Raw genomic sequence first — 26,174 nt, forward strand, 5'->3', positions numbered from 1 at the left:
CAAATCAAATTTTCTTTCACTTCTTAGATGAATTATTACTAAAAAATAATGTTGAAATTCTCAGCAGGTGACAAGGCTAAATTCAACCTCTAAGCAAATTTATAACCATATTTAGAATTCACCTTATCATATTGGAATATTCTGATTGAAATATGTAAAGCTGATTCTTTGTAAGATTTGTAAGATTATTTCTGCAATTAATTAATTTGAAACCATTAATACTCATATACTATATTTATTGAATTTTTTTAAAAAAAATAAATGTTAATAAAATAAAGAAAGCATAAATTATATTAAAAGTTATTTTGAAATTTTTTCTTTATAGGAAGGATTAAATATTGATATTTCCAATGTGTCCCTAATTTTTATTTCTGTTTTGATATAAACGTAGAAAAGTTTTTTTGTTGCCTCCATCTAATATTAACTTTAAGAAATATTGGATAAGGTCTTAGATTTTTATTAGTAGCTAATCTTATAAACGTCAACTTTATTTATTTATTTATTTTTTTTTTTTTTGAAAATTTACATTATCATTTTTATTTTTTGTCACATCAAGAAGATATCCTTTATTTTATTATAGAAGACACTGTGGAAATATTGAAATAAATATTAAATTTAAAAAAATGCATATTTAAAATTAAAATATATATGTATACATTAAAGATTTCAATATAAACTATGCATTATAATGAAACAGAAAAATGCTATGCTTCCTAGAAAATGTATGGTTCTATGTGTGCATGCTTGTACAAGGTTGGTTACATTTGTGCGTGTATGGCTACAATTCTTAACAAGTACTTGATTTTTGAGGCAGTTTCTCACTACGCAGACTATTAAATTTTTTTTTAGTTAGAATATATTAAAAATGCTTCATTTCTAAAAACAAGAAAAGTTGAAAGCACTTATGTTGGTGTGTTAAGAAGTAGAAAACTCTTTTATAAAGAGAGTGTAGATCAAACAAAAATTGTGAATATGTGAAGTGCTATTAAAATACTTGTAAGTTGGAATTTGAAGCTCACTCATAATTTAATTTTCAATTAATCTTTGAAACTCTTATAATTTTAGGTGAGACTTAAATCTCTTAATGGTATTGTTTTTTGAATTTCACATTTTTTCCAAGTTTTGTTTTGTCTTCCAAAGTATTAAGAAAAATTTCTTATGTCTTTCAATGCACATATAAATGTTTTTTATTTTTATCAATAGTTATTTTCGATCTATGCTTTGTATATTTATGAATATTTATTTGTATTATGCTTATATCCTTTTTTTAATGAAAATTTCCTTAAATTATCACATATAAAAATAAAACAAAGATAAATTGATTATTGCATTCTGAAAATATTACAATTCTGTATTGTTATTGGGAGAACACAATTGTGGCAAAGTTGGAATTTCTAGCAAAAAATCAAGTTAAATAAAAGCATGTAAAAAAAAAAAAAAAAACGGGCAAGTTTTGATAATAATGAAGAATTTGATGCCTTTTTTTTTAAAGGAAAAGCCCTATTTTCCTCTGCCTGATGTAGTCAAAGATTATATTTTCATTGGATGCTTGCCATTAGAACAAAGAGAAAGTGGCACTAGACCACCGAAAAGGAAGGCAGATTGTGAAGTAAGTAATTGTTTGCCTGATTTTTATATTGAATAGAAGATTTGTTACTAGATGGGTTATCAGGCAAAACTATATTTCAGATATGATAATTAACGAAGGTGTAGTAGAAAATCTCATACAGATTGACAAAATGCTTAAGTAAATTTTAAATACAAATAACAATAATATTAGAAGTTAGAAAAGAAAAAGGCAGAATGCATTATTTTACGAAGCTTATCTTAAACACTGAGAAGCAAAATGAGTATGAATAAATTAATAATAAAGTGAATAAATTAATATAAAAATTGCTTGAGATATTAAACATGTAAAATTATCACTAACAGAAAATTAATTGATCTCAGAAATGATAAAATTTGATTCCGAAAACGGTGAAGTCTGCGTTTCCGCGGAAATAAAATGCCAAATATTAATTAAAAATAATGCTGACATACATTAGGAATAATTTACAACTGAAATGAGAATATTATGAATCAGCAGATCTGAGCTTTTCATAACCTCAATCTTTCTCAACCTTTATTACTATCGAACGTAAAACAAATAGATAAATAAAGTATGGTAGATAAACTAATCATTATAATCGGATAGTAGATCGAATAATAGTGATCTACTAACGAAAAAAACAACTGCTAAATAGAAGCAGAAAAAGAAATAACAGCGCTTTTCACATGCATGTTCATAAATATTTCCGGGTTCTGTACGAGATAAATTTACTCTTACATAATAAAAACTAATTGGTATTAATATTTGCATTCATTATTCACACACATACTCCTCCCATACACCCGCTGCTGCCAAAATAGAAGTTATACGACAAAACATTGTAACGGATATTGATAAACAATTGTTATACAAAGATATGTTCTTTTTTTTTAAAGATTTAATCTGATGTAATTTTAACGTTTTTCTTTTCTTTTTTTTTTTTTTTTTTTCTTTTTCTTTTTGCATAATCTGAATAGTATTTATCAGTTCAAGGCTTTTATAGGTGCACTTAAAACAGAAGCGACGACAGATTCCTGATTGAGGGCTTGGGGCAAAGCATTTCCAGCAGAGAGCTAGCAAAATTTCTTACTTAGCTTTGAAATAACTCATAATAATTAATTTTATATTTCATTTAAAATAATTAAGAATTTAATAGGTAATTCAATTACGGTAAACAATTGTTCTTATTAACTGTGTGTTGAGGCAGTAAGAAATGTCCTTTGGAAATTAAGCCCAGTTATAGAACTATCCCCCATTGATACTGGAAGTAAGATTTTGCATTATAATTTAAATCTCCTAAAATAAGGTAAATGAGTGGAAATAATTATTAACTTATAATTAAACTTGATTGTTGAATAGCATTTTACACTAAATGCTATTTACATATGTTACATTTATAATTTCATATGCTAATTAAATGGATACTTAATAAAATGCTTCAAATCAAATGCTAAAAATCAAATTTGGATGTTCAGCTTGGTATAAAAACTCAAATCATTCTTATTTTTGTAAAGTAAATAAGTATATGTATAAGATTGAATTATTACTTCTTAATAAAAACTAGTTATCAGTGCCAGAATTTTTCATTTAAAAAGAATATTATTCATCTGAATCGGTTTAACACGCCAGTTCCTGAAAAAAGTTTTTCCTTAATTTTGTTTCAGGTTAAAAGGTAACATTAAATAAAAATTTTAGTTTGAAAACATAAATTACTCTCTTAAAGTAAAATAATAAAAGCATGAAAGTTGAAGAAACTTAAAATTACCTTTATCCGTATATTATTTTCCTTAACTGTATAACGTGCCTCATCTTCCCTTTTCTATATAAGGTAATAGATTTTATAAGATTGGAAGACAAATTTATCATCCATAACTTAGGCAAAACAAATGCTAGACAAATCTCAGATGTTAATTGTATCAAATGATTCTTTGACAGATAGTTTTTAATAGTAAATGATGACAGATAGTTTTATTGAAAGTAATTTTTTATTAATTACTTATTTATTATTTTTTATTTTAACATTCTATAGTTTTAAAGAATTTATTTTAAGAATATTATATAAATACAGTCATTGAAACTTTTCAAGAAGTGACTATTGTATTTATTCTTGATCTGAAGTTCAAAAATTACTAATTTTAAATATATATGTGAACTAATTGTCACTTGGTTGCAGATGATAATGATGTGTGGCCTGCCTGGAGCTGGCAAGTCTGTTTGGGCTGCAGATTATTCTGTAAAACATCCAGAAAAGAAATATAATATTTTAGGCACTAATAATATTATTGACAAAATGAAAGTAAGTAACATTTGACAGTTGCTTCTTTGTTAGAATTGCATATAGATCTTGTTCTTGTTTGGAAAAATGCTTCAAATTGGTTCAGTTTTTTTGCAGCATCTTTTAAGTAAAAATTTTTATTAATCTTCGTCTACTTTTGTTGTCAATTTGACTTAGTCTGTTTCTGTTTGATTTTTTTACGAATTTTCTTCTAAAAGATGTATGCATTTGCTCATGATTAAAAAAAAAAACAATAACTAACAATAAATATTAGGAGTAATTATCAGCGAACTTGCAGTTGCAAAAAATAGTGGCTAAAGCTGTTGTGAAGTGTAATGAATGAAATAAGTGTTGCGATAGTATTCTAATTTTTTCTTAAGAATGAAGATTAATAATTAGTGTTTATACAGAGTGTCCCAAAAAGATTGAAGCACGGTTTAATTCTTTGCCCATTAGAGATAAGTTAGCAATGCAAATTGCAAAATAGTTTAAAATAAGATACAAAGTAAGACTATGTTAATAAAAATAAATCCTATTAATTTTTAAAAAGTTTTACCCTTTTTAAATTTTTATGTGACCTCTCCTAGACAAATTCTGTCAATTAGAAAGTTTTTCTTTCCAACAAGACCATTGGAAAAAAACTTGCATTATGGTATCTTTAAAACCCATTCAATAATGATACAGAAAAAAAAAAATCACATATACCATTTTTCACATAATTAAAAACGCTGTTTCATTGGTAAAAATAGTGGCCATATGCAAACTAATTTTGGAAATTGTTATATCAAAAATACGATAACGTGTCAAAAAAAAAAATCTAAATGCCCTTAAACAAACCTTTAATAGAGAGAGATAAACTGTGGTCGCTTGCGACCCACAATTTCATTTTATGCGGGCTCGCATTTGGCGCACACAATAAAAAAAAGCATGCATACAGATAGATATTCAGTTAATAAAATGTATTTTAGAAAGATCTTGTGAAAGTTTTTAATTTCTGGTACAAAAAAATGCAAAAAGACAGAAAGATATGGAATGTACATTTAGCACTTCAGATATGTTTCGAATTTAGCATCTTATGTAAAATGAAATTTGAAGCTTTCTAGTCAAACAGTTTTATCTGAAGATGATGTAAAACAATAAAAATTAAATACAGATCTCCACAAGACAAATTAAAATCTGCAAATCTCGTTAACATTTTTGTGTAAGTTTTATTTTCTCACAATTATGCCCTATCGTAGTACTAATATTTATATTTATTAAAGATTTCACTGCTAATTAATATTATAGTTAATAAAATTAACAGTAAATTCAACTAATACTAAAACATTAATATCATGTAGATTAATAATTACATTTCAGTATTTGTTGTACATTATATGTAGTTGTAGTTTATGTTAATGTTTTAACATACTACAAATATGGCAACGTAATTATGAAATTCATATTTGTGCTAAATTTTGTATCTTGAAGAATCTTTAGTGAGAATAACACTAATATTACAGGGACATTTTTTTTAAATACTAAAAATATAACAGAAAAAACACAATTCATAAAGCATTCTCAAAATGTTTCCCATCAACTCCACTACATGAAGAAAATATTTAAATGTTTTGAAGTTCTTCTCCTGTCATATTGTTGCAAGCATTGATTATCTTTCGTTTAAGGTCAGATGCGCTTAGGAGGCGAGTATTATAAATTAGTGTTCGAAGCCGACTCCAAAAACAAAAATCAAGTGGCATTAGATCAGGGGATCTGGGGGCCGTTGTATGGTTCCTTTCAAACCGATCCATTGTTTATCAAAGTTTTCTTTGAGCTAGTTTTTCACATTTATAGTCTTGTGTGCAGGCGTTCCATCTTGTTGAAAATACATACTTTTTACTAATGATATTGGTGTATTCTCCAACAACTCTGTTAATGTGTTATTTAAAATAAGTTGCTTATATTTTGCGACTGTAAGCGTACCTTCATAAAACAGAAGACCGATCAGTTTTCCATTTCAAATTCCGCGCCACATGGACATAGAAAATGTAATTTGGTGATGTATTTATTTCCCCATTTTCCATAAATAAATGTTAATCAATCCTCGTGATATTCTTAAGAAAGTTCGGATTTGTATCGTGTTAGATTAACCACCAGTTGCAGAATGTTAATTGCTGGTCAGAATCAGAGGGATGAAGTCCATGAATGCAAAATGAATGCCAATTATGTTTTTCAAGTATTCTATTAATTGAGGTTCTAGTATTGCTGTAATTTTGCTTACTTTTTGAATGCTTGTCCGTGGGTTGCGAGAAAAATGTGCAATAATGTTAGTTTTTTCGTCTTCAGTGTACAGACGATTTCTCCTAGAGTCAGGCCTCAGTGAAATAAATCGATAGTTTTTAATCGTCTCATCATCCGATTTACAAATGTGCATGAAATTTCAAGCAAATCCGGATATCGCCATCCAAATTTTTTATAATTTTCTGCATTATTTTTATTGTGCATGAAATAAATCATTGTTAATTCAGTTTGTTAAAAATATTATAATACGCAACTAGATTTGCTATGTTCTTATTCGACAATATGAAACTAAAAATTGCTGCATGATTTCCAGTCTTTATTTTGATGTGTACTAGAAAAGCTTGGTTAAGTTTTACTGAAAAGAAGTAATTCCGAGAATAAATAAGCAAATTGAAAAAAAGTAATCATTTGCATTTCACTATTCAATTAAAAAATATTAACATAAATATTTGATACGTCTAAATTGTAATTAAATGAAAATAAATCATTTGTGAGTTAATTTGTTAGAACGTTGTTTTGAATAATTATGATAAATTTGACAGCAAATTTCTTGCATATATTTATTTTATTTTTTACAAATAAAAATGGTAGTCAGAATATAAGAAAGCTCTTAAGAGTACACGATAGTGTCGCGAATTTGCCCTAAACAGGCAAAAAGGGTTCCAATGTAAATATTATCATACATTTTTTTCTTTTTATAATATGTCACAAATTTTGTTTCTGAGTTGATATATGGTCCCTATGCTATGCATTTAATTTTGAACTTAATATAACACACTCAGTTTTAAGGATGCAAGTATGTGTTTTTTTTTTTTTTTTTGCAATAATGTTGTTGCATAAAAAAATTAAAGCTTTCTAATTGACTTAATTTGTCTAGAGAGGTCGCATAAAAATATAAAAACAAAGTGTGTTAACTTTTGGAAAATTATTGGATTTTTAAAATTTATTTTTTTATTTAGATGGTCTTATTCCGTACCTTATTTTAAACTGCTTTGCAATTTACAATGCCCACTTTTCTCTAGTAGGTAAAGAATTGAATCACATTTCAATCTTTTTGGGACACCCTGTATAGTTCATAGTTTAAGAAAGGAATCAATTCAGATGTTTGTATATTGTGTAATTCCAACCAATATTTAAGATTTTCTGATCTTATATAGCAACATTCATGATGTTCTACCTGAAATTACTTTAAAAAATCACAAGTGTACTATCAAATGCCTGATTAAATTTATATAATGGTAAATTTGGATGGACTGTTAAATAAGAAAAATATGATATAACATCTGTCCTGCCAATAGACACTTAATCATAGAATTATTTTTAAAAATATGCCGTGAACTTTTTTTTATATTAATTCATAGTTAAACCATAAATATAAAGAGTCTGTAAATTTATCTTTCATTTTGCAAGATTGTGGAAAAAGAATGGAAAAATTCAATTTTTCGATGATTTTAAAAGCAAGTAATACTTTAGATAAATTATTTATAAATAATTTTAACTTCTAAGGCATCTTATAATTATGGACAAGGGAACATAAATGTCAGCAGAAGGAGCGTTAAAAGATTATTTGAATGCACCATATCATGGACATAATTAATTATTAACAGGATACTTTTCAGTTTTAAAACTTTATTCTGTTTTAATATATTTGAAAATATTTAATAGCATCATATTCAGGAAATTAATTTTAGGTTATGTGCTTAAAATAATTTATTTCCTTTTTGTTTTCGTATCAGTTCCACATTCAGCCACACTAGAAGAATGATTATCTACTTGAATGATTATCTGATACCTTGTTTGCAAAAACCAAATGGTTGTCATATACAAGTTGAAAATTTTATAATTGTTGAGGAATATACATTAGCTTGTTAGACATTGCAAAAAACATTGAAATGAGCTCAATTTACCCATGGAAGTAAAATGTGCTTATCCTATAAATTGCACATTAAAGAGTTAATGTGCACATCAAATTAATAATAATAAAGCTGACAGTCTAATATTAGAAGGGTAGGGAAAAAGAAATGTCACATTTTAATTGCTTGCTTTTTTGCTATGTTGCTCTATATAAATCAATTTTCATTCTGCAAATATCGGGTCTGTCGATTTAAGGTAATTAAGGTAATTAACTTGTAAATTTGCTAATATCCTACATTTGAGGTTTTTATATGAATATGAATATGCATGTTAAAACTGTGAAACAATACCGAGGTGGAATGGAATAATGAATTTATTTTTCATGGAATGTAAAAAAAAAAAAGTATATGTTCTTAGTTAATTGCCTATGTTTTATGCTCTTTTACAATAGTACTGAGTTGGAGCTTTGAATCCATGCTAAGACCATTTTCATTTCTCTGTTTTTTTATGTCATTGTATGAGCAAAATAATAGAAAATTTTCAAAGTAATTACTTCAACAGTAGTAACTTCGAATTAAAAAAACAAAACAAAAAAAACTGAAATATTGGTGCGAAGGAAGTTATATCTAAATTACTGAATATCTAATTGCATCTAATCAGCTGCAAAAAAATGCAGCTGTTCCAGTTGGCTGAGGCCTTTTTGCCTGTTGTTTGCTTACTTGTTAATATGATGTGTTTCATTAGTACTTAAACTATAATAATGAGTACTAATTTGTGATTTAAGTAATAGTTAATAGTAATCTATTCTCTTGTGTGTGTTTAAAAAAGGCAATCTGATTGATGTTTATAATTATGCTAATGTAGGTAATGGGTTTGCCACGCAAAAGAAATTATGCTGGTAGATGGGATGTTCTTATTCAAATGGCTACTAAATGCTTGAACAAAATGTTTGAAATTGGATCAAATCTTAGGAGGAACTACATATTGGACCAGGTAAGGGGTATATTATAATTAAGCTTGCAGTAAGTTGATTAATGCATTTTTGCTCTCATCAAAAATTTCTCAATTCAGATCTAATGTGCATTTATTCTAAACCAGATTTTTTTTTTTTTTTTTGTAATTGTTTTACTTATAAGTTTGATTATTTTGGCAGACAAATGTTTATCCTTCTGCTCAAAGACGAAAAATGCGCAACTTTGAAGGCTTCAAACGGATTGCAGTTGTTATTGTTCCAACAGATGCCGAATACAGAAGACGTTGCGATAAAAGAGATAGAGAAGAGGGCAAGGATGTTCCTGATCAGGCGGTATTGGAAATGAAAGGTAGAAGAGGAATTTCATTTAATGATTTTGAGAATTGCAAGTTCAACTATAACTTAAAAAGAAGTCTGGAAAACGCCATAAATTTGTTAAGCCAATTACTAATTCTTTAGTCAGGGTGGCCAGCCGACAGGAAAACCGGGAATCGTCAGGGAATTCCGGGATGTCGGAAATGCTTCAGAGAAATTTATTATAAAATAGTAATTTCTTTTTATAAATCGGTAATTTTTATCGAACATGATAATTCACGGGCATTTTTTCATAAGTAGAATCGTTGTCAATTAATGAAAATCAAACTTTTACTAATAGTCTAAAACAGACCATGGAAGAGGAAGATTAACCACCATATCTAATTTATTGCATATATGTGTAAATATATAATATTTTCGTTGAAATTTTTGTTTGCTTTTTTGCAGAATAACAAGCTATCGACTTAATTATCGAAAATGGTTTTGCATACTATAGGAAAAGGCAGCCTAACTCCTGTTATTGTTATGATTTTAAACCTTAATGGGTCTCTTTTTTTTAATTTAAAAAGATATATATGGAGCTACCCCCCCCCCCTTTTCTTCCTTCGAAGGTCAAGTCTATCGTACTACATGTTACGAGACCGAAAGTATGAATTTTGGATATTAATATTCAAAACTGATTGCAAAATATTCATCTATTACTATAATTCCAAAACAATTTATTTCACTTAAATAACTATTTTACAATAATAATTTTTTTTTTCTCTTCTCGCAGATTTTTTTTTTTTTTTTTTTTTTTTTTTTTAATTATGAGGTGCCGGATATTATTGCTATTACTTCCGTAAAACATTTTTTCCCCCTTAATTTTAAACCTTATGAACACGGATTACTAAATTCTTTATATGAATGAATGCTATGGGCGTTATTGATAATATTTTCTTTTGGCATTTTTATTTTTTATTTTGTGTTCCTTTAAAATTCTCCATGCATTCAACAAAATGCTCTATTAATTTTAAAGTAATATTAAACACGAGAAATTAATTTGTTTCATATATTATAAGCGCACATACCTGTTGTAATTTTTTCAAAAAAAAATTTAAAAATAAAAAGGCTTTTTTTTTAAAAAAAAAAAAATATGGTTTGATGTGTATAAAACTGTTTGCCTCTAAAATTTACAAAATTCATTCATACTGTCTTTTTTGAAATTTATTCCTCTAAAACATTTTTTCTTTTTATGCAATAAAGGAAAAAAAAAATTATAAGGAACAATTTTCCACTTTTTTCTCTATTTTATGGGTTAAGTACTGAGCCGGCGTGCAAGTGATTTTTTTATTATAGTTAAAGAGCTAAGAGTCAATGCAATTTTGATTTCATTGAAGAATTTTTCTTATTTTTCTGCTGAGATTTCATTTTGTATTTGTAAGTGAATTTATTTTCTACTAGTAATATTATTGTTCAGTTCTGATTGGTATGTTGGTAAACAGTATGGATAGGGGAGGTCCTACTGGAAGGAAACAAATCATTTCATTCTTAAGCATATCCTACTGGAAGGAAACAAATCATTTCATTCTTAAGCATATCTTACTGGAAGGAAACAAATCATTTCATTCTTAATCATTCTGCCAATATGCAAATACTTTAGTACAACATTTTTTGTGGGTATATTTGACAAACAGTTCTGAAATATGACTGGTTGGCTAAAAGTCGGTCTAGATCAGTATGTATCTTCTAGTGTTGATTAATATATTTGCAAGAAAATGGGAAGGGTTTTAAATAATTGAATCTTATCTGTAATTCAATAAGTGAAAGTTTTTTTTTTCTTAAGAATTAAATTTTATTTTACACTGATTTTAGTTAAAAAGAGTAGAACAATTTCAAATAAAGCTAAGAATATATTGTGTAGTAATCAAAGAGAATAAAATAAATCGGCATTGTTCTTGAGATATTGGAAACATTCAAAAAATGTCAGGGAAATTTCTAAAAAATCCTGGGAAAGTCAGGTAATTTTAAACAGCATAAATACTGGCCACCCTGTATATAAATAAGTCTTGAGTAACTGCTTAGGAAATGAATTTATGTTTAAGGAAATTAAAAATTCTTTTGAATTTTTATAAGTATAATGCATTGTTTACCAATGTGTTATCTAGATTAACAAACTTTTAAAATAAAAAAAAATTAACCCTTTTAAATGATTAAATATTTATGACACAGTAATGATCTTAAAATGGTATCTACATGCTCATTAAAATGCAAAGTTATATTTTTGCATCGTTTTTTTTTGGTAAACTGCAAGTTATTAACATATACAATGGTGGAAAAGGAATTTCTCATGAAATTATGAAGTGTTATCATAATTTTTTCACAGTCCCTTTAAAGTCAACAAGGAATTGGATGTTAGAAATGTGAGGATACAACACCCTTCTCCCCACATCCACCACGACACAAATAAACACTTAATACAAGTAGGGGAGAGAAATTCTCATTTTCTTTCGGCCCTTATGATTTTTTAAAGAACTAGATTTCAAGAAGTTTAGAATTTCAAAGAGTTTTTGTACAAGTTAGAATTCACATTGCAGAGGTATTTTTGCTCGTATGATGATTTAATGATAAATTGGAGTTATACTGAAATAAATTCATTCTTCCATTTCTTAGAGATCTTGTTAAATTATGTAGTATCAGATGCTAATATTTTCTTTCAGTGTTTCTTTTTTTTCTTTAATTTTGTGTGTGCTTTTTTTATTTGTTACTTTTGGCAAGCATTTTTTATTTTTGAATAATGGTATTTATAAAATATGGGAGGGATTTAATTACTAATGCTTCCAATATTTCTTGTGTCTTTTAAGATTTCTCTACACATTATGCAAATGCTACTAAATTTTAAAATAATACTAAATTTTTAATTTTTTTTATACAGCGTAGGTACATAATTTCTCCTGTAGTTTTCTCAAAAAAAAAAAAAAAAAAAAAAAAAACAATTTTCAAAATTTTTAAAATTTATTTATTCCATCTTTTTTTTTTTTTTAATTGTGCTTTTAAGTTTTTTTCTTTTTATGCAACAAAGGAAACATTTGGTTATGAGGACAGACTGTTTACTGTTTTCTGTATGATATGAATGGGTTAAGTTTTCTGCAAATGATCAAGTAATTTTTCAATATGGTTATGTGGTTGACAGACTTAAGTTAGTTAGACAGAAAGCTAATTCAATTTTACTGTCACAAAATGTTTTCTTTTATTTTGATATTTAATTTAGACGTGCATGCTATTTACTAATATTTTCTTAAGCCATTTTTCATTTTGTTTGTAAATTAATTTTTTCTATTAGTGAAATTAGTATTTGGTTTTGATTTGAGTGTTGGTAATCATTATGAATAGGAAGATCACAGAAGAAGGGAACAGATTATTTTAATTTTGAGCACTCTGCCAATATATGTGTGATTTTGTATTACACCTTTTCTTCTTAAATCTGTTACAGTCGGCTCCAAGGTGTGATTGGCAGGCATTTTATTTTTTCGGCATTGATTTGAATTGGAAAAAGTATTAGTATTTAATAGTACTTTTCATAGCTTATTGTGCAGGAAATAAGTTGGAAAGCAAGATTGTTTTGAAGAATTTAGAAAAAATTCAAGGAAAATCAAACACCAGAAATGCTAACCACCTTGTCACGTATTGGATGTACCATTTGGATAATTAGTTTTTGGTAAATTGAGTTTAGCTGAAGAAATCTAAATTTTGATCAAATTTTTAGAATATTTGCTTCATAATTTTTTTCTCTATTTGTTGAGTGATCAGTCTCAGGAAATGCGAAAACGTTGAACCAGTTATTTAAAAATTATATGAAAACGGTTCATGAACATAGTAAAGATACCTTTGAAGCTTGATATTTAAATATATATATTTTAAAAGAGTTTTCCCAAATGACGTGAATGCTCATGATTTTTTTATTGTAATTGAATGAAAATTGTCTCCAATATCTTGACCATTAAGTTCGCATTGTATAAACTGTTGAAGCATTAATTAAAACCAAAAAATGTGCTTCTGTGCTATGCAATGTTTGCAAGAAACAGTTCAGTTTTTTAAATAAAAATTGTTTTAGCAGTGACTGGTGATGGAAATTTATATTTATGAAACTAAAAAGCTTTTTTTTTTGTTGTTGAACAAGGAAAGAGTTTTTAATTATGCTTGGTTTATTGAAGATAATATCTTTATAAAATTTATTTAAGAGTGAGATATTGTCATGTGTTGCTAAACTTCTTTTTCTTTTCGTTTATTTTCTAGCAAATTTTAAGTTGCCTGAAGTTGGCGATGTTTTTGATGATGTCATATATACTGAATTACAGAAAGCAGAAGCAGAGAAACTTGTTGCTCAGTATAATGAAGAAGGCAAGGCTGCTGTTGGTCCTGCTCGAAAACAGTTTAAACCAAGTGATCAACAGTCAGGATATGGTAAATTTTCCGTATTTGATTATTTAACACAATTTTTATTGCTAAAGACTTCTAATTTACTAAATATTGTTATAATTTACTAAATATTGTTACCACTGTGCTGTTAATAATTTATTTTTATAATATTTGGTCTAATTTATTTTAGAACATAACTAATTTTATTTCTTTTGAATTGCATTATATTTTGATCTTCTACATTGTCTCTTTTAACCTTTTTTCCTCTTTCTATTTAGGAAACAATCGTGGAAACATGACAATGCGAGGGGGCTTTTCTTCTCGTGGAGGCTTTGATTCTGGACGTGGGGGTTTTGATTCTAATCGTGGTGGTTATGATAATGGCAGAGGTGGATTTAGAGGTGGTCGTGGTGGATTTGGAAACAATCGTGGAAGTTTTGATAATAATAGAGGTGGATTTGATGGTAATAAAGGTGGATTTGATGGTAATCGTGGTGGCTATGATTGGGGGCGAGGTGGTTTCAATAACAATCGTGGTGGTAGAGGGGGATATGAAGGTGGCAGAGGTGGTTATGATGCAATTCGAGGAGGTTATGAAGGCAATAGAGGTGGACATGGCAGCTTTGAAGAAGGTAGAATTGGATATGATGGTGGGCATGGTGGCTTTGAAGAAGGTCGAGTTGGATATGATGGTGGATTCAAGGGTGGTTATGAGAAAAGTAGAGGTGGCTTTGAAAGTGGTCGTGGAGGCTATAGTGGGAGTCGTGGAGGCTATGATGGTGGACGCGGTGGCTACAATAACAGTCGTGGAGGCTATGATTCTAAAAGGGGATTAGATGAGGGCCCTCAAAGGTTTGATAGATTGCAAGGTGCTGGAGATTCTCCCGGTGGTTTTGGGGGTAATACCCAAAGTAATTATGGTGGGTATGGTGAAAGTTCTGCAGGTTTTGGAAATAATTCTAGAGGTTTTGGCTCAAGGGGAACTGGTAGAGGTAGGGGGGATTTTGGTCGATCATCTGGTAATCAAGATAATTTTGGGAATAGAGATTATGGTTATGGTGGTGATAAATCTGGATCTTATTTTGGAAGTAATTATGGACAGGAACCAGCTCTTGGAGCTTATGATAAAGGTGGTCCAGCTGCTAGCAGAGGATTTCGGGGAGCTTCTCGGGATATGCCTCATGGAGCAATTTCTCGTGGTGGTAATGCCAGTTCTAGGGGGAGTATTCGAGGAGGTTATGGTAGCAGTGACTATGATCGTGATTCATCAGATAATTACAGTAGTGGATATGGTGGATATCAAGAACCATATTCTAGGAGAGATGCACCTTATGGATCGCAAGGGGTATTCAAGAAGGAACCAGTAACTGAAGCTGCTCCAGTCCGTGGAACACGTGCTGGTGGGAAAGCAACAAGATGGTCTGCTGAAATTACACCTTCATTCCCTGACAGAACAGTTCAAGCTGCGGTATACAGGCTTTTGTTTTGATTAATTTGAATTTTAAGTATTCTAAGAAGTGTTTTATAATATATGTCAAATTGCATGCTCATGACTTCAGTTTTGTTTTCCTGTGTGTATTTAATTATATTCCTATTGCAGAGTTGAAAAGTTGAAATTCGTTTTTATGTTTATTAAAGAATTGGAGCTTTTACAATCATGTATTTTAAATCACAAATTCTTAAATCTAAACATTGTCTACATAAATATTTTCTTCAGTTGTGCTTTTTTATTTGAAAAATAATTTTTTGGACCTATTGAATTTCTTAAACCTACTGAAAAAATGCATTGTGTTGACCTAGAAATAACTTGCTAAATATATGATGATATTGCTTAACTGTTAATTATATTAGCTTGCAAATAATTAATACCACATGAGATGGGAATAATTATACATTCTATTTTATTATGTATTCATTCAGCATATAAAAAATATATAAATTGAAGCTAGATATTATATAACTGACCAGCCATTGCCGCCTAGCGTCTTTATTATAGAACTATTGTCTTTTACTTTGTGGCCAAATCAAAGGCATTAAATTATTTCTTTTTTTTACTTTGTCAATATGTATTCCTTCATTCTAAAGAATTTTCAGCGGTTGTATACTTCCAATTAGTCGGATTTCAAAATATAAGTGTCATCATTAAAAAAAAAAAAAAATTGAGACTGTGCAAGAATTTGTATGTTATCTTTATATTTTAATATTTTACTTTATTTTAAAAATCTTTATAAAAACTTTTTAAAAACCCTACAAAAGGTTTTTAAATGGCTATTGAATGTTGTGTAATTTTAAGTTTATTATTTCAGACTATTATTTTGTCAGGCAATTATCTGAATTTCCATATTTTTGCATTTAATCGGTTGGTTCGTAATGGTTTATTGACCATATAATCCATACTTAGTTTTATAAGTAATACATAAGTGTGCATTTATACCAACTTTATTCCTGAGATAAATCCAAGAATTTTTTCTGTATAATTAGTTTTATTAATCTTATTTTCATAAATTTATTTTGACTGATTCCTGGTATTTTTAATCTCTTTTTGAGGCCATTTAAAATACAAATATTTGCTGCATGACACTGCCTAAGGTTCGCCAATATAATCCGTTAGTCACCATGAAAATGAACATAGGTTATGCTGTTTTTTATGTTCATATATATGATATAAATATATATAAACTTAATTACTTGGTTGGTTATGGTTTATAGAATGGTTTAAGAATAGCCAATCCGTGATAAGCTACTTTACCCATCTTATTAGTTGTGATCATGCAGTTAAATTAATAAAATTTGCTATAGACCCATATCAAAGTATTTCCAAATTAAAACCTCTGTACTTAAGTAAATTGATATTTTGAAAGGTAATAATAATAATCTTATGTTGACAGAATAGTAAACAAATGAAGTTATCTACTGCTATTCTCAAATAGTATAGATCTGTTCAGTTTGGATTTGCGAAGTTATTCTTTTTCCATAAGGTAGCCGAACTGCAGCTAATGAAAGGCGCGAGACGTCTGTAACTGTGTGAAAAAATAGAAAACATTTCTCTGGCAGGAATATCAACATTTCAATCTGCGGAAGCAGTGCAGTGGTGTTAAATCTACCGTACTTGAGTTTACTGTACGGTTTATTTATTATTGTAGAAAAACAGTAAGCTTATTCAAATTAAATTAGAATTTTTTTTTTTTAAATAATGAGCTGCTCAAAATTTGTATTTAATACGAATTGGACTGATTTAAAAAAAAAAAAAATCAATCCTAATTTTGTTGAATGAGCTCGAGAAGTTCCGCAAAATCAATTTGTTGCTTACTGCTCTCTTTGTAAGAAAAAGGACTTTCGGAAAAGATAACACGTCAAATCCGAGAACGTCAAATTAGACATTCGCAAATAAACCGATTTTTAACTTTTTAGTTCTAGAACAATAATTTAAAACTGCATCTTTATGGACATTAAAACTTGTTGCGTCGTATTCGATCTTTAATGCATTAAACAATCGGAAATGTTTTCGCAAATGTTCCCTGAAATTGATATAGCTAAAAAATGCTCATTAGGCTGTGCAAAAATGTGATATCTTATTTGTTATGGATTAGCTCCGAGAAACTGATGGTTGAAAAATCTGCAGAAATTGATGCCCAAATACATGCATTGTTAAAAATGAATAAATAAAAAAAGTAATTTTTCTGTGTAACGTTTTTTGTTAAATAATCATTAAATAATTTGTATCATTATAACAAAAATGTTTCGTTTTATTTCCTGAAGTCCTTACTTTTGTGTGATTTACAATTAAAGGACGTGAGAGGTAATATCCCCCCCTCTTATTATATAAATTTTCTCTTTCTAAATTCTAAATAAATTTCTAAATTCTAGATAATACTTAAAGAAAAATTGTTTTGTTTTATCTGTATGTAAATATAAACCTCCTTTTAATATGCTATTGTTTCGAAATTTCTGAAAGACCGAGCTTCATTCGGCTTTTGTATTTTTTCGTAGAAAATATTTGGATGCGAATCACATACTGATTAAATATGAATATTTTTCATTCTTACCTCATCTCACATCCATCAGCGCCATCTCACAAAATTTTGAGGTGCCGGTATGTTATCATCCAATGGCAACAACGCAAATACCACAAAAATTCACGAGATGGCGCTATATGACATTGTCAGCATGGGAGCAAATAGAAAAAGGCTCTAATAGTTAGTTATGAAAAACGCTTTTTTTTCCTCTCTCTCTCTCTCTCTCTCTTTGGTGTATAATCGCTTTTTTTTAGGAAAGACAACTCTATAGATAAACTTAAAAAACAAAACCTTATCTAAATATAAAATTCGATCTAAAGAGTTCCGAGATACACGAAGATAATGTTAAATTGTAGCTTCCTTTCCTTGCTTTTTCCACTCCTTAAAACTATACTACATTATAACTAGCAAATGAGTGGTATTTTGTGCATTTCCTTGTATATTGAATATACAGTACAATCCCGAGTATCCGGCCTAATGTGGCGGAAGGACTGGCTGGCTAACAAAAATGCCAGAGTTCTACGATTTCATTTCTTTGTCCACCAATATCAGAAGACAAACGTTTTTATACCCAAATTCACTCTTATAATACGTATTTTCTCGCTTTTTATTTAGTACTACTAAATCCTTCATTTATCTCAATATGAACGCAGTCACTGCCCGCGAATCATAGAAGTAGTTACCAGTAACGTGTCGAATTAAAATAGAAGGCTCTGCACTGGTAGTTTATTTACTGCACTGCACGTTTCATTATTAGAGAAAAAATAAATTAAAGTAATATAAACTTATATTACTTATATAATATATATATAAGTAATATAAACTGTTCACATTTTAACATAAACGCTGTTATACCCAACTTAAATACAGGAAACATTAACATAAATCGTAGGCCTAATTCTTACGAAAATTACGCAAACTGATTTTATTTTACATTGATAAATTATTACATAGATATGAAAAGGTAACCCTAGGATAAGAGTCAAAACTTACAATTTTTAGGTTTTGAAAAAGTCCTTAATAGACACTTTGCCTTCCTCATTTAATTACGATAACAGAAAACTAAGCCGTGTAGTCACGAACCGGATACTCAGGAGTGTACTGTACATGCAGGGAAAAAAAGTATGCATGAAAGGATTTCTTGGTCTTGTATTTTATATTTAAAATAAAAATCTGAACACCACTGTTATATGACTGAAACTAATTGAATAATAGCTGTTTGAGATTAATAAGGACCATAGGCAAATTCATTTCATGAAAAGATTCAACCTTTTGAGAAATTAAAAAGTGTAAATCTAATTAATGAAGTCATTATAATTTTTATTTCTTTAAAAATTTGACTGAAAACCAGAAAACATATACACAGCTGGTAATGTATATGAAAACTAATACAGTTTATAATGAAATTAGTGTGATAAAAAGAACAACCACATTGTATTACAAAATGTAGTTTTATTTAATACGCAGTGTAAATTAGGACTATAAAAACTTTAATTAAGAATCTCTTTACTGTAATATTTACTTAAATGAGTCCCTTTGGCAGAATTTTGGAAACTCTGGACCTAATTTATTTTAATTATTTTTTTGGGTGGAAAAGAATTTGTTTTTCTAAAATTGATTGCATTTTATACTTATTTCATATTGCATATTTTAAATGTGTAATGTCAAAAACTTTATTTACTTTTCCAGGGTTCATATTCTACCTATGAGCCACAAATAAAAACTGAACCACCAGCAAGCGGTGGTGTTCCCAGGTATGACAGTTTCAAGAGTAATGCTACTTCTAGTTATTCAACATATGTTACACCAAATCAATCTAACCAAGGTATGGTATTTTTGGTTATTTTGTGAAAGTCTGAAATTGTTCAATTTTAAGTTGAAAGGTTTTTGCTTGTGTGTTTCAAATTTGCAGAAAAAAATTGCTTAAATGAATTTATGGGGACATGCATGATATTGTATCTAGTACTTTGTTTTATTTATATTCATTAGGAGAAAGAAATTTGTTAAAAGTTTAAATGAAAATGAAAACTATTTTATTTCATTTCCAATAGTGATGTTTTGGTGGATGAAATATGTTGTTGATGAAGGTATAAACTTTTGTTCAATTCAGTGATTGATTTAGTTATTCAATTATCACTTAAGATAGGCTACTGTAAATTGCATTGAATGGATAAATATTTTTGTGTCTACCAAATAAGTTTAATGGGTTAACATGCTTAGATGCAATTATTTGCAGTGCTGTTTCATTTCTCAAATTTTGATTTCTGGAAAATCATGTGTATGTAGTAATGCATGTGATGTTGCTAAATGAGCCAGTGCTGAGATGTAAATTGGTGTAGAACGTTAGTTGAATTGTGAAGATAATACATGAAATTCTTTGTTTAAAATTATGTGCTATTAAATTCAGAAAACTTGTTTCATTGCTTTCATTAACTTTTAGACGTTTTTTCATTTAATGTTAAGGTTAGTGTTTGTTTTGCAAAATCTTAATTTAGCAAACTAAAATGTTTTGCACTTACTTACTATGAATTAATGCATCTGAAATTAAAGATATAAATTGTTAGAAATAGCTCACTTTTAGTAACAATACTTTGCAATCATCCAGTCTATAACTTTAAAAAGGGCTTTCAGCACTTTTTAAAAAACTTTTGTACCAAAATTCTTACTTGAAAGAGATAGTTTTTGGACATTAAGATTTCTTGATGAATAATTATTATGCTATAAAATTAGCTTGCTTCCATATATTTAAAATTTGAATTGATTTGCTTGGTATAATGGAAGGAAACAGTGATCATGAAATGAGATGCATAAATCATTTATACCTACAATTAAGTTATTCTGCACATTGCTGTAAAGATAGAATAATTGCAAGATGATTGTCAAAACAATTACCTTTATTATTCTAGAAACGTAAAGTGTTAATAACAATTTTGAATACTAAAACTACAGGCATTGTATAGCATATATATTTGAGTTTGTGTTGTTTATTAATTTTATGTAATTATGCTTTATTTGAAAGTGTTGTTAGTGTTTAAACTGTGTGTTTATACCAGCATATTTATTATTGTATTATTTGTTGGAATGCTATCAAATAAATAATAATTAGTTTTTTTTAAATTTATGTTATCTCTTGTAAATCTGATGAATTATTTGTCATCTGATACCTATTTCGTTTTTATTAATTTTTCAGAATTTTTTTCATCTCCTAGATTAATTTAACTGAAAGTATCTAATGAAATTGTGAATAAAGCACGAAGCATAATTAATATTAGTTATGAAATCTAGGAGTAGTGTAAAGTAATTAAGAGTTAATACTTTATATTTTAATTTTTGTGTATATGTTCAACTTAAATGTGCACGTTAAAAATGTTTAATTTTCTGATTTAATTTACATCAGACTTTTCACTTTGTCTAGATGAACCTATCCTATTGTCTTACACGTTTTATTTAATGGTATTATAAAATTCCTCAGTTTTGCTTTCTAATATTAGAAAAATGTACTAAGATCCCACCAAAATTCTTAATAAGCTTTACTCTCTGATTGGAAAATGGAGGAGACTACCGTAAGATCACTGTGAATTATCTCGGTAAAAGATGTAGATTAAAAAAATATATATGTTGAAAATGATAATTAACAAGATTGCAACATCTGCTTAATTTTATTTGTACTTAATTGTATTTATTTGTGTAAAGCAATATCACAATCTCCAACTTTATATCATTTAGTGATTTACCTATTACTGAAAACTTTTTTCACATATTAATCCAAATTTACAATTTCTAAACAATTCTGTCTCTGCTTTAAATATTCCATCTGGTTATTGAAACACGATTCCAACATATAATTGCGTAAAGAACTTCACTATTCAGGTGAAATTTGAAATTAATGTGAGAGAAATAGTTTATTAATTTTTTTAGAATAATAAATGAAACCTTAAAACAGTTTATAGAATTTGATAAAAAAAATTTACATTGTAATATATTTTAAGCTAAATATGATGTTTAATGTTAATGGAATAGTTTTTATATATTGCCATGTATTTTCTATTTATATTATATATTGTTAAATACTTAAGAAAATATGAAATTTTACAGGCTTCCAAGGATCATCCCAGTCATATGGATATCAATCAGGTGCAACTACAAATACTGCATCTCAACAGTGGAGTGGTACTCAACCTAGTACAGGAAGTGTGCAGGGTTCCCAAGCAGCTCCAGGTCAACAACAATGGTCTCCATATTATCAACCATCTCAATCTAGCCCGCATTATAATCAATATTATGGACAACCAGCAACTGGAGCTGCTCCACCTTATGGCAATGTATATGGTGCAAAGTAAAATATATTCATTCGAATGTACAGACATTTTTATTATTTCTTATTTGTTTTTGACCGCTGTATCGTATTAGAGTTATTTACTTCCATTAAGTACTTTTGCTGGAAATTTTTACTAGCAAGCATATTGCTCGTGTAATTTTTTGAACCCTCCCTCGATAAGGTCATTATCACTCTCCATTATCCTTAATTACACGATCCCAAATGGAAACTTGCACAATTGTTATAACGATGGTTAAAATTTTTAATGTTATGCATTACTTAAGTTACATATGTGTTTTTTTCTTATTGCTAATATTTTCAAGATTTATTTTATTAAAGGACCTGGAGAAAAGAAAGTTTCTAAAAGTATTGTCACTTTATATATCATCACATGATTGTATTATTAAACTTTCTTAATAGCTGATTTGAAAATTGTTGGAGCTATTGGTTATAATTCACTGTGGTGTGAACTGCAGTTTTTAAAAAGTTAAATTTTGAAATCTTTGGTTATTAAAATTGAATGTTACATTTCTGTTTTGAGCTTGTTTTCAATTATTCTATTTTGTATAAAATGTTTGTCTAGCTGGATTGAAACAGAAATTTTTTACCATGAAGTATTTTTTCAGCTTATGACTGAATATTAAGCTGACCTTTTAGATATTGAAAAAATTAAAGCATTAAGCTGTTATGGATTTTAAAAGATTATTTTAAAATACCTATTTATTACGATTCTGTGTTAGAATGAATTCATATTTCAACTCTTTGAAAATTGTCCATTCAACTTCTGCTCGTTTTAGTTTTATGCAGGATTTAATTGTAGTGTATGATTTTATTACATATACTATTTCATAATTAAATAAGTAGACTTGTGTATTGGTGGCATTTCAGATTGAGACAGAATATCATTTTGAAATAAATCTGAAAACGTGCTATCGTGATACTTGTCTTTGCTTATGCTTATAAATAACAAATGAATTAATGATATTTGTCTTGCTAATATTTAAAGCTATTTAGCATTATAGGAATAAAATTCCTGGGCTGTGACTATTTTTGTTAAGCATAAAAATAATTTATATATTGATTTTTTGTTGCAATGGGTATTCCTCTTTAATTGCAAACTGAAAATTTAAAAAAAAAATGTTAAATTATTAATTGCTATGAAGTTTTCTAGTATATTAAAAAAAATTATTTGGAGCAAATGATATTAAAACACAATGCGATATATATATATAATACACACACACACAAAACCAAATAATTTTCTGTATACATATTGCCATTAAATGTCTGTGCTATTCAGTCTCTGGGAATGCATTTTGATGACTTCGATTTGCAGCATTTGCATAAATTGAGTTAAAATTTATTTCCACTTTTAGAGAAAATCATAATTATGTCCATGATTGTGTAAAATTGTCATTTGAGTATTGTATATACACAAACACCCATAGATTTTTTTTTAAAAAAATAGTTTTGTCTATTATTAGATACTGTTTTTCTGCATCAATTTTCTTTTTTAAAATTTATTTTAGATTTTAAAGTGCTATGTTAAAACTGTAGTGTGAAAAATCGTCAGTACGAGTTGTACAAAGTCATTTTACATATATATTCCATCCACCTTTCACTTGTATCTTTTATTTTACATGTATGTAAATTGTTTGTGAGATGACATTTATTTTCTTTATATAAAATATATGACAATTTTGAACAGCAAGTTTCATTGAATTAATTCTGAATGTAAGATGAAATACACAATGCCTAGAAAGAACAGTGAAAGTTTTTCTTTAATTTGCATTGTATCGAGTGTATTGCTGAGGCCATCTCTGTATGTATACAGATCAGTTTCAAGATATCCATATGTGTTAAAAATTGTCATTGATGTGTGATCAGTGTAGATAGTGCATAATCACGTAAATGGGGATATAACATTTTTAAGCTGTACCGAGATGATTTCTCGTAAAAAAAAAAACATAAAAAAGGTGTGATATATATTTTTAGTGTATTTTGTGTGCTTTAAAATGGTCATCTTCATATTTGTAGTGTTCTTTTCTTTCCGAAACGGTAGTTATGAAGAATTTCTACTTTTGTTTTGATTTAAATAGGTTTCATCTCCCATGGTGATAGATCTTTATGAGCAATAACTCATCATCAGAGGATAATGTTTCTGACCTGTGAATACTGTTGTTTATATTAATCCTTTGTTTTTTTGTGATGAATAATAATGAATTTATGTTTCAAAGATGTAGGAGAGAAATATTTAGTTCCAATTTTTTCATATAGGTGTGAAATAAAGTAAGTTTATACAAAGTGAGTTTTTACACATTGATATGGTCTAGCATTTTATCAATGGAATATAAAAATATTCACTTCTACTATGTGTGAAGTGCTGCAACTCAACAATATTTTCTTTTTTAAGTAAATGGAATGAATTGTTAAAAAGTTATTCTGAAATCGCTTTTTTTAACGTTCTGTGCTTTTATATATTTGACTTTGACATCAATTGATATTTCATTTTTTTCTCTTGTAATTGCATTATATGAGGAATAATGGATTTCACAATTGTTCTTTGAGTTAATCTACAAATTTTTAAGAAATGAATGAAATTTCAATAATATTGCAAAGTGATCATTCATCTGAATAGCTTGGTTAACTGATTTTATGCTTTGTAATTATCATTGTGTTGACAGAAAAATTTAAGTTATAATAAATGCATGCAAATGAATAAAAGTATTTAAATGTCTATTTTATTTTCGGTTGTATAGTTCAATCACTCAGTATTTATTGGAACATTTTTTTTGATTAAGTCAATTTTGTGAAATTAGCCAAGAATTGGAATATTTAAAACATTGAAAAAAAGAAGATACTTTTGGCACATTCTGGTCATGCTGCACTGATAAAATCTCTTTATTATTGCAGTGTTTTGTAAAATTTAACGTTATGTGGACGTATTACTTGTTAAATACACTTTACTATATTCAGATATATTATTTAAACCAGTTCCTTGATTATTTTTGCAGATAATATCTTATGAGATTGGTTTTTCCTCTGTTTTGAAATGATTTCCCCTCATTAACATAATAATCTTCTTAGGCATCCATGCTTTTATAAAATGGTATAGTTTATTTGTATGGTTTATTTTTAATGAGTTAGCTTATATGGAACTTAAATGGACAGGCCCGTTTAATTTATTAACATGCGTTTCACATCTGTATTTACAAGTATAATCCTAGACCATAATTTTCATCACACTATGTAGTAATAATTCAGTAGAGAGCTTTTCATAGCTGATGTCGGAAGTTAGTCAGTTGATAATAATTGTTCAATAATAATGCAGTGAAATAATTGTTCAAAATGCTTTTTATGTTTTTTTTTTTTCTTTCTTCTGATATTTTGTAATCACTGTCTATTATTACGATGTCATTTGGGGAAATTTATAGTAAATTTGTAGCGGTTATTTAAATTTAAGTAATTTTTCTTTTTGTTGTACATAGATCATTTTTAAAAACATTCTAAATCCAGGCGGGTATTTACGCATTTGTTTTTTACTCTGAATTTTCAAATCACACATCCATAATGTTGAATATATATATTTTTTCTAAACAACTGTCTCAACGTCATATCCATTTGTTGGATCAAAGGCTCTGAATCAGTTGAGAGCATATGGTCATAATTGGCATATTTTAAGTTGTTTGCAATATGAAACACCACTCATTTTAAGCTATTTTGGAGAGTGTTTTTAATAATTACCGTGAAAATAACTAGATCAATTTAAGAATCATTCTAAATAAATTTGATTTATCTTTAATTTCATTTTTGTAGACACAGAAAGTTATAAGGGGGTGTTCTGTGTCGAAAACTAATTAGGAATTCTGAGTACTGATGTGCTCTGTGACAGAAGTTGGTATAATGCTGTGAAAAGTTGATGACCTCAATTGCAGCATAAAGGTAACAGTAATGTTTTCACTGCACCTTCATAGTTGGTCGTAAGAAAATGGAATGTCTGTATTTGATATGTTCGCTCAGGACGGAGCGTATACGAAAGGAATCATCCCACCAGACGGGTTTTTTGCGTTGTCTAACCTTGAAAGGAGATATAAAGTTTAACGTTGTAATTTTTGGCACCTATTTAGATTATTTGTTCAGTTGTCATATGCATTAAA

At 28.2% G+C, this 26,174-nt stretch overlaps 1 protein-coding gene across 1 annotated transcript in view; it reads left to right on the top strand.

Annotated features, from left to right (window-relative positions):
- The window catches only part of LOC129958556 (heterogeneous nuclear ribonucleoprotein U-like protein 1), a 59,267-nt gene extending 35,798 nt beyond the window's left edge, over window positions 1-23,469 (top strand). Inside the window, exons 7-14 of the mRNA XM_056071102.1 lie at window positions 1,493-1,609; window positions 3,762-3,884; window positions 8,862-8,990; window positions 9,151-9,319; window positions 13,561-13,728; window positions 13,962-15,151; window positions 19,389-19,524; window positions 21,795-23,469. Of these exons, the coding sequence (XP_055927077.1) occupies window positions 1,493-1,609; window positions 3,762-3,884; window positions 8,862-8,990; window positions 9,151-9,319; window positions 13,561-13,728; window positions 13,962-15,151; window positions 19,389-19,524; window positions 21,795-22,039 (2,277 nt within the window). The 3' untranslated portion in view covers window positions 22,040-23,469. The remainder of the gene's footprint in view (window positions 1-1,492; window positions 1,610-3,761; window positions 3,885-8,861; window positions 8,991-9,150; window positions 9,320-13,560; window positions 13,729-13,961; window positions 15,152-19,388; window positions 19,525-21,794) is intronic.
- Window positions 23,470-26,174: the final 2,705 nt, after the last annotated feature.

This window comes from Argiope bruennichi, chromosome X1 (assembly GCF_947563725.1).
Source record: "Argiope bruennichi chromosome X1, qqArgBrue1.1, whole genome shotgun sequence".
NCBI lineage: Eukaryota > Metazoa > Arthropoda > Arachnida > Araneae > Araneidae > Argiope > Argiope bruennichi.